The sequence below is a fragment of the Myripristis murdjan genome, chromosome 5 (assembly GCF_902150065.1).
Source record: "Myripristis murdjan chromosome 5, fMyrMur1.1, whole genome shotgun sequence".
Classification (NCBI taxonomy): Eukaryota; Metazoa; Chordata; class Actinopteri; order Holocentriformes; family Holocentridae; genus Myripristis; species Myripristis murdjan.
The window spans coordinates 38,861,616-38,876,615 of record NC_043984.1 but is presented as its reverse complement, the minus strand read 5'-3'; the positions used below and the strand labels follow the sequence as shown (position 1 = coordinate 38,876,615).

Sequence of the window (15,000 nt, the reverse complement as noted above, 5' to 3'; positions counted from 1 at the left end):
GATGAGTTAGTATGAGAAGTGGACCAGCAAATCAGCTTGAGATTCCTCAGAAAAAACACCAAATGCTTTTTGTTGCTGCTTTCTGTCTTTATGCTGCAAGAAATGGTAAAAGATCAGGGTCAGTTTGACTGAGGAGCTCATGATGCTAGAAGCATGACTCAGCTGTTTTCCACAGTCCAGAGTGTAAAAAAATAAAAATGCAAAGTCACACAATATGGTAACATCAAATGGCAGTAATTAGAGAATCCCAACACGTATTGAATCAGCACCCAGCAGGGGGCGCCCTGCTGATCTCAGCCAAACTTATTGGATTGAAATGTTTGCGGTCAGCTTCTAAAACATCCATTGATTATGTTGACCGGGTTATTGGTGCAGACGCAGGATGTGACTGGTGACTCACCTGGAGTGTGAGATGACAGGAAGAAAGAGGCCGCCGTGCTCTGGAACACAGGAAGGAGGCGGGATCAGTCTGATTGACAGGAGCCGTGCTCACCATCGTGGCATCAGTGCTATGCTGGTGTTGTCTTGTTAAACTCACCCTCCCACTGGTTGGAGATGCTGTGGTCTGGTCTGGCCCGGGACAGGACGCCTTTCCCAAAGTAACCCTGAACATCGCATCAGATTACATCAGATTACATCAGATTAATAACATCCCAAATGACATGACATGACATCAGATCAGCTGCTGAGGCCCTGAATGGATCACTGAACGGGCTTATCGGGCCCAGGGGCCCCAGAGCTCAGGGGCCCCAAACCCAGAGCCTCTGCATGAAGTGACTGTCATCATCTTCACATGTTGAGGTTCAGGCCCTGAAGGGGCCTGAACCTCCTCCTGTGAAACTGAACTGCTGCCGCCTGCAGAGTGGGAGATTTCAGAAATCTGAGAGGTTAACTGCGAGCGCCGCTGATGTGTGTCGACCGTACAACGATCACACGGCTGAATCTGATTGGCTGCGACGCAGGTCAATAGGTCAATATACAAGAAAACATCATCAGTGTATGTGATCAGTTTGTAGTGGTAAAGAATGAAGCTCAGCGAGAATGGAGCTTTGCAATAGCGATGTTTATTTGTTAATATCTACCATATTTCACCAATTAATCACCAGGCTGCAAACAGCCACCTGGTTCTTATAAACTCCTGGGGTCTGCACCCATTCTGCGTATTAAACACCCACCCGAATAACCGCCGGGTGATTATTTGCATTATTTTGAGGTAACCCAAAATAAGGCTGTTCACCTTATTTTTGCAGCAGTAAACAGTTAGCCACACAATAACTGTGCTGCACTTCCCTTTTCTGTCAAAATAAGAGCGCTAGCTAACGTTAGAAAAAAGGGTGCACTGTAATCTTAAATCGACCGACTATGAATCTGTTGGACAGTAACTGTCATCACAGTAATGACCTGGTGCAGGTCTGAGCTAAAATAACAAGTCCATCACCCGCTTAGCAAACACCAGAGCACAAGACATCACTCACCCACTGCACCAGCACATCATGCCTACCTTCAGGGCGCAGGTACAGAACCATCAAGGTGAGGAGGGCTCGCCTTGGGAAGAGCCTGATCCCTGCAGCTACAGCTGTCTGAACAGCAGAACCCACTCATCTGTCTGTCTGCCACTGCTCTGTGTTATCGCTTCACTGTTATGTTTAGTCACATGTTGTTACTGTTGATGTCTGCCTTGTCATGTGCAATGTTGCCCTCTTTGTTACGCACAGTCAGTGAGGACAAATCTCCCTACAGGGACCAATAAATCAAATCTCAAATCTCAATCTCATATCACATGGTTTTAATGTATTAATATTGATTATCAATATTAAGTGATACTAATGTATTAATATTGTGCAGTATTAATGTATTAACATTGATTATTTATATTTAGTGGTATTAACGTATTAATATTAATTATTAATATAGAGTGCCATTAATGTGTTTGGACAAAAACACAAAGAGGAGGAGGAGGGGGGGGGGGGGGGGGGGGGGGGTGTAGACCTGGTCGTTTTCTTTTTTTTTTTTGGATTCCAAAACTTTTGGTTTTGCTCTTTTTACCTCCATCATCGGGTTTAACTGCAGTGTCGTGTTGATCGGTGTCGTCATGTGATGTGATGCTGTGTTCCTATTGGTTGGTTAGCAGATGTAGGTCGTAGCAGCGGTCACATTGTGAGATGGTTCTCCGAAATTTCTGAATGTCAGAATTTTGTCCCGGGCTCTAACAGCCAAACTTAGCCCGCCCCACCCCTTCCCCCCACCACCGTATTGTGTACCTGTGTGTCCGTGCACGCACCTTGCTGTAGATGTGCTGGATGTGTGTGGGCGTGCACACCAGCACGTGCCCGCCGAGCAGCACGGCCCGGAAGTGTTCGCCGTCCAGAGGAAGAGGAGCCTCAAACTGTTCCTGAACCCGGCACCGCCGCCGGGGGGGCTGGAAATCTGCCAGCATGCTGGCCCACCTGGACCCACCACGGCTCTGTGTCCGGAGCCGCCCGGACCCAGCCTTGGACCCGCCCCGCCGCCGACCTGGCCCGGGCTGAAGGTCCTGGTCTGACGTCCGGTCCTGGTCTCACTCTGTTAGCCTGTTAGCATCAGAGGTGGAGAAAGTACAGCACATTGCTACTCAAGCAGAGGCATTGTTGGCTAATAGATCACAGGGGTTCACAGTGCGGTCCGGGGACCCACAGGGGGTCCTGAGGGTCTTCTAAGGGGCCCTCAGCAAAATTAGGAATAACTCTAATGCTTTCACAAACATTTACACTCATGAAATCTGATCCAGCATCACTGATCCTTTAAATAAATCACTTCAGACACTACAAATGGTTTTCTTGCATAATTTTCTAGTAAATATTTTCTAATTTTCTAGTCATTTTCTTGAAATAGTTTACCAATTTCTTGTATACTTTCAAGTCATGTCTTGATAATTTACTCATAGCCTTCTTCCCATAGTTTTGAAAGAAATCAAGTGAAAATGTTGGGAAAAAACAGCAACTAAACTAAACTAAACTAACTAACTAACTAACTAACTAACTAACTAACTAACTAACTAACTAACTAACTAACTAACTAACTAACTAACTAACTAAGGCCCAAAGAGGGCCGAGCACAGGCACAAGTTAAAGACTGAGGAGTTCTTTAACACCTCAGACCCCAGACGCATGTGGCAGGGCATCCAGGCCATCACCGACTACAAACCCACCAGCAACACCCCCTCAACCTGCGACGCCTCCCTCCCTGATGAGCTTAACAACGTCCACGCTCGCTTGGACAGGGACAACCGAGAGGCAGTCGTCCAGGCTGCACCCCCTGCAGAGCACCAACCCTGGTCTGGACCCACGGACCACAGGACCCATTTCAAATTGCTTACCGCCAGAACAGGAGCACCGAGGACGCCACCTTGACGGCTCCACTCTGCCCTCTCCCGTCTGGACAGCAGCAACACTTTTGTCAGGATGCTGTTCATCCACTTCAGCTCAGCATCCAACACCGTCAGGGCCGGCTCTGGCCATGCTGGAGCCCTGACCCTGACCCTGACCCTGACCCTGACCCTGACCCTGACCCTAACCCTGACCCTGACCCAACCCTGACCCTAACCCACACGCCTGCAGGGTACGGCACGTCATGCACGTACAGGACAGGGAGCTGCCTGCGGTGGGACAGGGAGCTGCCTGCTGTGGGACAGGGAGCTGCCTGCTGTGGGACAGGGAGCCCTGCCTGCTGTGGGACAGGGAGCTGCCTGCTGTGGGACAGGGAGCCCTGCCTGCTGTGGGACAGGGAGCCCTGCCTGCTGTGGGACAGGGAGCTGCCTGCTGTGGGACAGGGAGCCCTGCCTGCTGTGGGACAGGGAGCCCTGCCTGCTGTGGGACAGGAGCCCTGCCTGCTGTGGGACAGGAGCCCTGCCTGCTGTGGGACAGGGAGCCTCTGCTCTTAACCTGCAGCTCAAAACAAAACAAAAAAAAAACGACAGTAAAATCAACTGAAGTAAAAGTACTCACTTTGAAAAATGCTCCGAAAGTACCAAACCCAGCGGAGCCTCTCAGGTACGGGACAGGTAAATATCATCTGTCACTTCCAGCCCCGGTTAGCGTGCACAGTCCGCGGTGTCACCGTCATTCTGTCCGGCTGCACACAGCGTCCGCTCCCAACGTTCCGCCTCTGTTTGCTCCAACTGAAGCACGCTGCCGCCACCTGCTGGCCGGCCGCGCACACACACACACACACACACACACACACACACACACACACACACACACACACACACACACACACACACACACACTGGACTACATTATATTGAGATTACATCTGCATTGCATCTCCCATCTCCCATCTCTCTCTCTCTCTCTCTCTCTCTCTCTCTCACACACACACACACACACACACACACACACACACACACACACACACACACTTTTCATAGGTGAGGAGCAAAAAAGAAGAAACCAGAGCTGAATGTCTTTGTTGCTACAACACAGTGTGTGTGTGTGTGTGTGTGTGTGTGTGTGTGTGACAGAGATGCAATGCAAACCATGCAAATGATATTCGATATTAGTAACAAATCGTGTTTGAGATTATTAGTTTGATGTTGAGGTTAAAAACACGGACGCTGCTGCAGCAGCACTGTGTCTGCACATCATGAGGAATAATAATCCGGCCAGAACAGGGCAGATAATCCAGGCCTCTGTGATCTGTGATCTCGCGGCTGACTCTCCAAATCTCGCGTTGACAGAGACACTGCATGCGCCATTAGGGCACGGAGGCGCGCGGGCAGCAGCGACAGACCGACAGAGCTAACCCTCACCCTCACCCTCACCTCACCCTCACCTCACCCTCACCCCGGAGACGGAGACCGTCCGGAGACTTCTGCTGCTCACACCGAGTTTCAAGGTAAAGCTCCTCCAGGCGGCCACGCCTCGAACGAGTTAGCCGAGTAAAGCCTCCGCCAGCCGGCAGGAGAGCCTGCAGAGGCCCGGCTAGCACCCACATGCTAACATGCTACTGTTAGCAAGCAGGCTGTTAGACAGGCTAACGGCTAACATTAGCGCAGCGGCTAACGGCTAGCTGACATGTTCCGCTTCTAGTTCTGTAGCCGCTCTCTGTGGTTCTGTGGTTCTGTGGTGTTGGTGGAACCCGGCGGGTTCTCCGCGGGCGGCCCCGGGACACACCGCTCACCTGCCCGGCGGGGCTAGCCGTTAGCTGGCGCTAGCCCCGCGGTGTGCACCGGGGCTGCAGCGACTAACTCAGGAACATTATGATTTAATCTCCATTTCCCCCTTTAGCTGCGGCCAGGTTGAACTTTACTGTTAAACCCCGGATCAGTCACGTGTTTAAGAGTTGGGAAAGAGCGCTGCCTACTTAGGTTGCCATGAGCTTCCGGTGCCGAGAATGTTTACTTCCTGTTGCTGAGCAGAGCAGCCCGCCGTGTTCACACCTGGCAGGAGGCTCCTCTGGCTGATCTGAGCACAGGTGCACAGCTCTCAGCCCGTCAGCTCACACCTGGCAGGAGGCTCCTCTGGCTGATCTGAGCACAGGTGGACAGCTCTCAGCCCGTCAGCTCACACCTGGCATTAGCATGTGTCTCACCTGCACACCTGTGACCTGCCCTGTGTTCCAGTGCCCATACTACCATACTACTTAGTATGCAAGAAAAAGAATGAGTATGTCCCAGTGCATAGTGTGTCAGATGCAGTATGCCAAGAGTACCAGGATGTTCTACTACATCTGCTCAGATTTCACAGTCTGCATGTCAGCATGCTGCTCTGGCCATTCTGACCCACAATCCTTTGCACAGTGGACGTTATGTCGCACTGACTGAGCTGCGTGTACAGGCCACACCCACAGGAAGACAACACACACACACACACACACACATGGCCCTCACCTGGCTCAGTTACAGCAGCAGTGACAGGAAGACAGCAGATCAGAGATCAGACGGAGGACAGCGCAGTATGAAACAACAACATTCAAATGTGGAGCTACAGACGGAGGAGGAAGTGAGCGAGAGGGGCGGAGCTCAGGGAGGACGGATGGAGTGTGTCCCAGTAGTATGCATACACATGCATACTGCATACTACACTGCATACTTTGTAAGGCCAGCTGCAGTACATACTAAAAGTCAAAAGTAGAAGTATGAGGTTTGGAGCGCAGGGTGGATCTCACCTTCCCACTCTATATGCAAATGAGCATGAATCATTTCCTCTTGCAAAGAACAAACGCTTAGGGCAGGGGTGTCCAATCATGTGCCTTGGAAGCCAACAGGCTACAGGTTTTCATTCCAATCCAGACCTCCACCAGGTGACTTCACTGATCAGCTGGTGGAGGTCTTGGCTGGAGCCCCTGGGTTAGAGAGAGAAATAATGTAAAAACTAACGAGTGTTTGGTTCAGACCCCAGGAACAATTACGCCATCATTTTAGTTTTCCAGTGAACTTGACTTTTCCAGTGAAAATGAAAATTAAAAAGTGACTTCCTATTAAAATGTCACAACCACAATAACTGTAAAAAATCATTTCAGTATGATTTTTTTGTTTTGTTTTTGCTGTATCTTCCAGCTCTAGCTAGAATCCATCCTGACAGAAGGTAACAGGGTTTTTGAGCAGTGAATTAAAAATGAAGCTGATTGAACAAACCTGACTGTGTGTGTGTGTGTGTGTGTGTGTGTGTGTGTGTGTGTGTGTGTGTGTGTGTGTGTGTGTGTGTGTGTGCGCGCACAGATCCAGCAGCATCATGGCTGATGACCTGGACATCGAGGCGATGCTGGAGGCTCCGTACAGGAAGGTGGGTGTCCGTCCTCAGCTCTGACATCAGCGTCATGTGATGTTCTCTGTGCTAGTTTTACCTGTCAGCTGATAGCAGCACAGCGTAGCTCCACAGGTGTAAACTCTGGACAAGTACAGTTGATCCAGGTTATTTAATGTTTAACATGTTAGACACAGAGCTGTAAACCCACCCTGTCCTCTGGTGTGTGTGTGTGTGTGTGTGTGTGTGCTGTCTGGTTCCCTGGGTGCGAGTAGCTCAGTAGCTGCTTCGTGCCCCGTCGGGCTCACAGAGTAACTGTGGTGTCGGGACGCCTCCCAAATGAGAGCCATGCTTTTCAAAGCTGGGAATGAAAAAAGTGAAAGTCAGATTCCTGTGATGCTGGCATGGTTACATTGAGCAGATGACGAACATGAACGTATAAAATGTGTGTTTGTTTCAAACTGCTGAGATGGACACACCAGCCGTCTGTCCGCCGCGGTGCCACGGCGAGCGAGGGCTGTCTTCCAGCCTCACGGTGTTAAGGCCCTCCACCTCCATGCACCAGAACCAAAACCGTTCCTGTTCCCCCTGTCGCGCTGATCGCCCCGCGGTCTGGTCCCGTCCCGAAACGAGGGGTTAAAGTCTGCAGACCCGGCACCGACTACCTCCTGCAGATCAACGGAGCGCAGGACCTCGCCTCTCTGTGCCCCGTGCGCTTTAACCGCCTTGTACTGACGCCGCAGTTTGTTCAGTTTTTACACTTTTTCAGTTTTTGGCAGACCTGTCCCGCTGTGTGTTTGATCCCCCGCTGCCAGCTCTCTCTCTGTATATCACATAACGTCCTCATGTGGTCAGACGGCGTGGATTTGGCGTTGGACGCTGTCCTCTGTCCAGACGGCGAGCAGAGCCCTGACGTCCTCCTCTGACCTGAGGCCTGTCCCATGCAGCTGGATTATCATCCCCGGGCTTTCTCTTACTTATCTGGCTTCACTTAACCAGACATCCGCACTCCGGATTTTCGGTACCATAAAGCCGGTTATCAACTCGCTAATTCAACCCAGGCTTTTCCAATCTAGATCTGTGCGCGCTCACATAAAAAGGGCGGAGTTTCCTGCATGCGACCAATCACAGACAAGGAAAAATCCACCCGAGCCGCATACTTTATGATGGAGGAGCACACAGTAATCTGAAATAAATACAAGGAATATAAATCCATCATCCAGGCAAAAAGCACCACAGCTGCAGCCGCAAGGAATGCTGCAAGGAATGCTGGGAAAAAAATCGCCGACTGTGTGAATGCATAAATTAGTGGGATTATAATCTGACTTCCCCACCATGACGGCACGAGCCCTCAGTTTGAGCTTCAGCAGAATCGTCACTTTGATTCAACTGATCTTGATATTTCATTTTATAAAGCATCTGACGCCTCGTGTTTATTCTGCTGGTTAAAATATTATTTCACTGTCACTTAAAGACTGTAAAACATTTGGCACCAACTCTCATGTGGACTTTTCAGGGCAGCCAGCCTAAATACTAAATATGAGCAAACTAATGGAAACCTAAAGGAGCCCAGAGGCTGGCCTGGATTTTATCAGGCTTTTATTTAACCCTCTGAATTAAATTCTCCTCATTTATTTTCAAAAATATTTTTAAAAAAAATAATTACATCACTCTATCAATTATTGGTTGGACAGTGCAGAGTCATGAGTAAAAAAAATACAAGAAGAATTGTAAAATGTATTAATTTTAATTTTATAAAAGAAGAAGAAAGGGAAAATGGGCAGGCCATTTTCCAAGAGAGCTGATTGGTCAGTAGGTGGGGCTTTTCTACCTGCTGAGCTCTTATCCTGAACTTCACCTGCTCCAGAGCAGGTTAGGTGTTCAGCATATGTTACCACGGCAACGTAGCCCAATAAAAAGTAAGCCACCTTCATGGTACAGAAAAGCCAGCAGGGTTAACCTGAAGTGACCTCACTAAGCCGAAATCCAGCTGCAGGTCCAGGCCTCTGGACTGCCGCTTGTCCTCCATTTTTCTTTTCTCTGTTATGTCTCTGCTACAAAGCGAGCCGCTGCGCTGACATCTGACTGATCAGCTGCACCGTCGCCCTGAATATTTCCTTCAGCTCGACTCTGCTGCTGCTCAGCTCCACATCCTGCTGCTGCTCTCAGGAGAACATCAGCAGGATGTTCCTGCTCCGTCACCCTGAAGAGCCAAGTCTCTGCTGCACTGTGTTCCCCAGGTCATCAGTGTGTGTGTGTGTCTGTGTGTGTGTGTGTGTGTGTGTGTGTGTGTGTGTGTGTGTGTGTGTCACTTTCCTTGGATCAGATGGCGGCTTCTGAGTTTTGGTGACACTCAGGATGAGATGGTTGGTGTCACACCGCTTGATGAAGGTGTGTATGTCATCGTGATACATCGAAGGGCGTGTGTGTCGTGTGTGGAGCATGTAAACCTTGTCCAGCCTAGCAACAGTAACTAAGGGGGCAGGATGTACCAGCCACCCTAATCCAGCCACGAGTCATTGCTGGTTCTGGATGAGTGTTCCCAGCCTTTTGGGATCTGTTTTGCCGTGGAGGTGAATGAAGATCCACAAACACAGTATCGTGGGTTACGGAGCAGCTAACGAGGATGTTTGAGCGCCATGTGGGACCCAGACAGCCCAGCACACCCAGCAGAGGACAGGTTGCTGTGACTAAAGTATGTGTGTAAGGCTAGCTTGCTGCAGTAGGGCTCATGTTGCTTGTTTGATGCTGATGTGATGTGATGCTGCTGCCGTTCCTTTACAGACTATCATGAATAAATGCCCATCTATCTCTCTTTGTAGACTTGCCTAACGATTTCTCACCTCTACTCCCCTGAATGCCAGTGTGATCTGTCAGAAACATGAAGGTAGTAAAAAGCCCCCATCATGTATTGCTGTACTGTGGTCCCCATGGTAACATGACTGTGGTTCCCTTGGTAACTGTAAACTATGGCCCTGGATTGGCCCAAGCCCCCTGAAGAGGAATGCAGACGATGCTGGGAGTTTGATGTAAATGCCTTAAACCTGTATGAGTGCATGGAGTGGCAGGAGCCACAGGAAGGTCATGTTAGAGCAGAGACACTGCATGCACCAATCAGATCAACACTAGGGTCATGACATCACAGCTGCAGCTGCCACCATGTTGTGTCCCGCCAGTCCCTTTAACCCCCGGGGGTCGAAATGCTCTGCTCTTACTGCTTATTGTGATGTCTAGAGTTATTTACCTGTCAGATCCTCTCGACCTGAGCTAAAGACTCTGACTAGAAACCAGTCAGACTAGAAGTCAGAATAGTTAAAAATACACACAAAATGTCCACAGTGTGTCCAGGGATTGACCTCTATTGGGGTTTAAGGGCGTCAGCGGGGTCCAAAATCCACACCCTTTGCCTGCCAGATGTGGCCACATTTTGTTTAGCAGGTAAATCTGAACCAGAATCAGAAAAATGTTATTGATCCCTGAGTGGAAATTGAGTAAATAAATTGATGTCACCAGCCAGGTGGCAGGTAAATAATGTGCAGTCACAGTGTAGGGTCAGGTTTACATCGCTTTATGTTTTATGTGTCCCGGCTGAGACTAATGTGACCCTCGCTGGCCACCGTACCCGTGGTGACGTCAGCCAATCAAATCGAAGCTGCTTACTGCTATTCTATACAAGGGATGTCACAAGAACCAATACCAAGTTGATGCCAATAGTCCAGAAACATGACGGTACCTGTTTTCTTACGGCACCGTCGCCGCTGGATGTATTTATTGTAGATTTAGTATTTATTTAGATTTAGGCTTTAGCGCGCTGTCACACCTTGTTCCAGGACTAACGGGGCGGTGTACCTACAATTTATGCTTGTTCAGGTGCGGCCGAAGAAGAGACAAACGTGTGAAAGATGGAGCGGCAGTTCCGCCTCGGTTTGTTCTAAAGAAACAGCGAGAGGCGTGGATGGAAGGATTCTGCGTTAATTATGCATGAGCCTGTTCATTATTCCCATATTTCTCTCGTGTCTCTGCTGAATCCCGCAGTTGAAATTCTGTGCAATCTAAAAAGTTATTTGAACACAGCTGTCCTACTGTTTGTTTTAAATGCTTGAGAGCTTAAATGCTTGAATCTTTAAGACATTTTAATGAAGGGTTGTGCGGTATTTTCTTTCTTTCTGGTATTGGTATTGGTATTGACTACTGCATTTCTGGTATTGTGACAATCCCGTGCTAGACCGTGTCTGTGTGTGTTTCTGCTGTCAGACACACGTGTTGCGTGTTATTAGAGACGTGGCGTCACATGAAAACATGAAGACGAAAAGTAGCGGCGTTCTTGCGAGAGGACGAGCTCTGACGTCCTGGATCGAACCACAGGATGCAGTTTGTTTCAGTTTAGCTGCTGTGGCTGATTTTGAACTCTTGGCTTCAGGCTGCGTTCAGATGACGTTCACAAGCTTTTAAATCCAGAAACACTGAAACTCAGTGGAACCTCCAGTCTTTAAGGCAAATGTGCAATGGCAACAGCTGATTGTGGGAGATGTGGCCCCGCCCACTTGCTTTTGCTCTGCTGTCTGTCAGATGGAGAGCCGTCATGTCAGTCTAACAAACCAATGACTGGTCAGCCCCCAGGTCAGATCTGCATAACCGAAGCAGAAAGACTGTAACTCAGCTGTACATGAATCACAATAACTACAATAATAACACACACACACACACACACACGCACACACAATGTGAGTGTTCAGTGTAGTTGTCTAGAATAACCGTCATACAGTCACATCAGGAGCTCAAGGCTGAAGAGTTGAAATGAAGAGTCAGTCACCTGTAATCCGTACCTGTGGTGTGATGATCCAGATGTCCTCGCTGGGCTGCCGTAGCGTTCAGACAGGACAGACTGGAGCGAGCCCGAGCAGGAAGCTGCGTCGTCTGGTTCCACATGCGGGTTCTCAGTCACAGAGACTCTGCATGACGGTGGTTCTCAACTGGTTCCTCCTCAGGGTCCCCACACACACACACACACACACACACACACACACACACAGTGTCAGGGCCGACCAGTAAACCCATAATGCAAGTATCTATTAGCACAGGTCTGCCAATTAAAATGATGAAACTGATTCCTGCTTATTGAAACAGAATTTACAATTATAATTCACATGTGACAGATGCTTGTATCCAGAGCGGTACATATGAGGATTTTATACACCAACAAAGAAAGATCCATTCAGGAGAGAGCAGCCACACCAAGAGCCATGAAGCTCCGGACAGAGGAGGCGCTCAGGCAGAGCAGAGAGGACAGAGGAGGCGCTCAGGCAGAGCAGAGAGGACAGAGGAGGCGCACGGCAGAGCAGAGAGGACAGAGGAGGCGCTCAGGCAGAGCAGAGAGGACAGAGGAGGCGCTCAGGCAGAGCAGAGAGGACAGAGGAGGCAGAGGAGGCGCTCAGGCAGAGCAGAGAGGACAGAGGAGGCAGAGGAGGCGCTCAGGCAGATTTTGTGAAGGCAGTGAAGGCAGCGGTGTGTCAGGACACACTCGTGTTGTGTCCGCTGTCCCGCCCAGCAGGCGAGGCTGAAAAACGCTGGACGGCGTCGGGGAATCCATCGTGTAAACCTCCACGTGGAACGGTAGTTTCCAAAACGCATACAGCAGCGAGCAGGTGAGCGTGCCTGCGCTCCTCTGTCGGAGCGCGAGCCCCCAGTTGAGAACCACCGCCGCAGACAGACAGGCGATGCGGTAGCGGGACGGCCCGCGGCGGCGTGGCGTGCAGCCTCGGAGGGTTAACTCAGCTGGGACACAAGATGGTGCGAGTCAGAGCTCAGCGGCAGGAACCAGCCGTCCTGAGGAGCTTTAGCAGGAAGTGATGTCAGCAGCAGCGCAGGGACGGGGTGGAGCTAGCAGTGTGTGTGCAGGGTGAGGCTTAGCGGTGTTGCTCATGGTTTTGGGCTCAGTTGAGTGACTAAGCCGTCTGACTCCCTGTCTGCTTCAGGGCCCGTCAGAGGAGTCCCACCGACACACCCAACCTCTCGGCTGAAGAAGCGAAAGAGCTGGAGTGTGGAGTGTGCCGCCGCTGCCGGAGCTCCGCCTAGCCGGGCCGCCGCGGCCCACACTCTAGCCCGGGGCCCGACCCGCGACTGACTAGACCCGACCCGACCGACCCAGACCCGTCAGAGCCCCCCCTCCCCCCACCCTGACCACACAGACAACAGTGTTTGAATGTGACTGATTAAATGCTGTGTATATTCTCTCTTGCCCCTCCCCCCTCCCTGACAACCTGAATGTTGCGTCTCTGCCTCCTCATGCTGTTCTCTGTCGACCCGCTTAGGACGACGCCAAGGCCCCGAGCCCCAACGGCCAGGAGGAGCGCAGCAAGAAGTAAGACGCCACCTTTTTCTCTGTCTTTACGGGCCCTCCGTCCACACACACACTTAGACACTGAAACGAATCAGGTGGGAAACACAAACCTGCAGGACGGGACGGGGGTCCTGGGACGGGGGTCCTGGGACGGGGGGTCCTGGGACGGGGGTCCTGGGACGGGGGTCCTGGGACCGGGTGGGTGACATCTCAGATTAGCACAAAGAAACACACGTACAGACAAACACTGCAGCCTCAGGCTTGATGCTTCGGTGTGTCTGGGTCTAAATGAAGAAACCTGTTTCAGAGCGTTCCTTATTTTGAGAAGCTCCTCAGGGTGCTCCTCAGGGTGCTCTTCAGGGTGCGCTCTGTGGTGCTCGTCAGGGTGCTCCTCGGGGTGCTCCTCAGGGTGCTCCTCAGGGTGCGCTCTGTGGTGCTCCTCAGGGTGCTCCTCAGGGTGCGCTCTGTGGTGCTCCTCGGGGTGCTCCTCGGGGTGCTCCTCAGGGTGCTCCTCAGGGTGCTCTCTGTGGTGCTCCTCAGGGTGCTCCTCAGGGTGCGCTCTGTGGTGCTCCTCAGGGTGCGCTCTGTGGTGCTCCTCAGGGTGCTCCTCAGGGTGCGCTCTGTGGTGCTCCTCAGGGTGCGCTCTGTGGTGCTCCTCAGGGTGCGCTCTGTGGTGCTCCTCAGGGTGCTCCTCAGGGTGCTCCTCAGGGTGCGCTCTGTGGTGCTCCTCAGGGTGCTCCTCAGGGTGCTCCTCGGGGTGCTCCTCAGGGTGCTCCTCAGGGTGCGCTCTGTGGTGCTCCTCAGGGTGCTCCTCAGGGTGCTCCTCGGGGTGCTCCTCAGGGTGCTCCTCAGGGTGCGCTCTGTGGTGCTCCTCAGGGTGCTCCTCGGGGTGCTCCTCGGGGTGCTCCTCGGGGTGCTCCTCAGGGTGCTCCTCAGGGTGCTCCTCAGGGTGCTCCTGTGTTTCTGTGAGTGATGTCACGCTGGTGCAGGTCAGTCATGAAGCGTCACCACACAGCGTCTGTCTGCAGCCTGCGGACGCTCTGTGATGGAAACAGTCTGAAGGAGGAGCAGAGCAGAGGACCAGAAGTGACTCTCTGCTCATTCATTTGGACCTCAGAGCACCTGGCCCACCTGCAGGTGCTGCGTCGTACCTGTGAGCACCGGGTGTCTCCTGTCCTGGGCGCCGTGAAAATGTAACCGTAGAAACTGAACTGGGTAGAATAGAAAAGGGAATAGAAGTCAGGAATTCTGGTGTTGCCGGTGGAGAAGAAGATTGAAAAACTTTATTGAAGCTTCCACGGTGACGCCAGCAGCAGGTGGATCTGTCACCTGTCTGTAACCCAGCAACAACCAATCAAATCACCTGCTGCTGATAGTTATTTCTAAATGATCAGAAGCTAATTCATAATTAATATTTGCTAATTAGATGCTGTCAGCTGATTGTCGTGAGCCGCGTTGTTAATAAAGTTATTGAATGAAGGTCAGCAGCCGGCCAGGTGAGACAGGTGAGTTTTTTTAATCCACATCGGGAGCCACAGGATGATTTTAAAATTCAAACACAGCTTGTTTCTGTTAGCCGTGCGTCAGGCTGACGTTAGCTCCGCCCATACAAACAAACGCTTCGCCCACGCCGTGACATCACTGAACTGTTTCCATGGCAACAGGAACCACCTGGAAATACTCTGACGCTGTTTGTAATTTTCTGTGTCTGGTGGTTTTTCATCTGTGTGCCTGAATGATTTTGTTTTCCTCGTAGTTCCTGATCAGGGTTTCTTTCTTTCTTTCTTTCTTTCTTTCTTTCTTTCTTTTTTTTGCTTCACTTGTATCATCAAATGGCTCCAGACTGTTGAGCGTCTCTGCTCTGCTCTCACAGCACAGACGTACAGAAACCTTTCCTAAAGCTCCTTTGGGCAGTTTGTTTGTTTGTTTGTTTGT

The 15,000-nt window shown here is 51.0% G+C and overlaps 2 protein-coding genes across 7 annotated transcripts in view; one reads left to right on the top strand and one right to left on the bottom strand.

The window, feature by feature from the left end:
• tsen2 (TSEN2 tRNA splicing endonuclease subunit) overlaps window positions 1-4,330 on the bottom strand; it is a 10,373-nt gene extending 6,043 nt beyond the window's left edge. The window contains exons 1-4 of one of the 5 annotated variants that reach the window (XR_003928214.1): window positions 3,984-4,330; window positions 2,282-2,570; window positions 539-605; window positions 401-440 (exon numbers count right to left, since the gene is read on the bottom strand). Coding sequence is in view for 2 of the 5 variants with exons in the window: in XM_030051018.1 (XP_029906878.1) it covers window positions 401-440; window positions 539-605; window positions 2,282-2,437 (263 nt within the window). In the remaining 3 variants the exon portion in view is untranslated. The remainder of the gene's footprint in view (window positions 1-400; window positions 441-538; window positions 606-2,281; window positions 2,571-3,983) is intronic. The other 4 variants (XR_003928212.1, XR_003928213.1, XM_030051018.1 and 1 more) reach the window with 4 other exon arrangements.
• A 330-nt stretch (window positions 4,331-4,660) lies between these two features.
• Window positions 4,661-15,000, top strand: part of rbm39a (RNA binding motif protein 39a) — a 23,399-nt gene continuing 13,059 nt past the window's right edge. The window contains exons 1-4 of one of the 2 annotated variants that reach the window (XM_030051015.1): window positions 4,668-4,875; window positions 6,701-6,764; window positions 9,548-9,612; window positions 13,037-13,086. In XM_030051015.1, coding sequence (XP_029906875.1) covers window positions 9,607-9,612; window positions 13,037-13,086 — 56 coding nt within the window. In that variant the 5' untranslated portion in view covers window positions 4,668-4,875; window positions 6,701-6,764; window positions 9,548-9,606. Of the gene's footprint in view, window positions 4,876-6,700; window positions 6,765-9,547; window positions 9,613-13,036; window positions 13,087-15,000 lie in introns of both variants that reach the window. The other variant, XM_030051013.1, reaches the window with a different exon arrangement.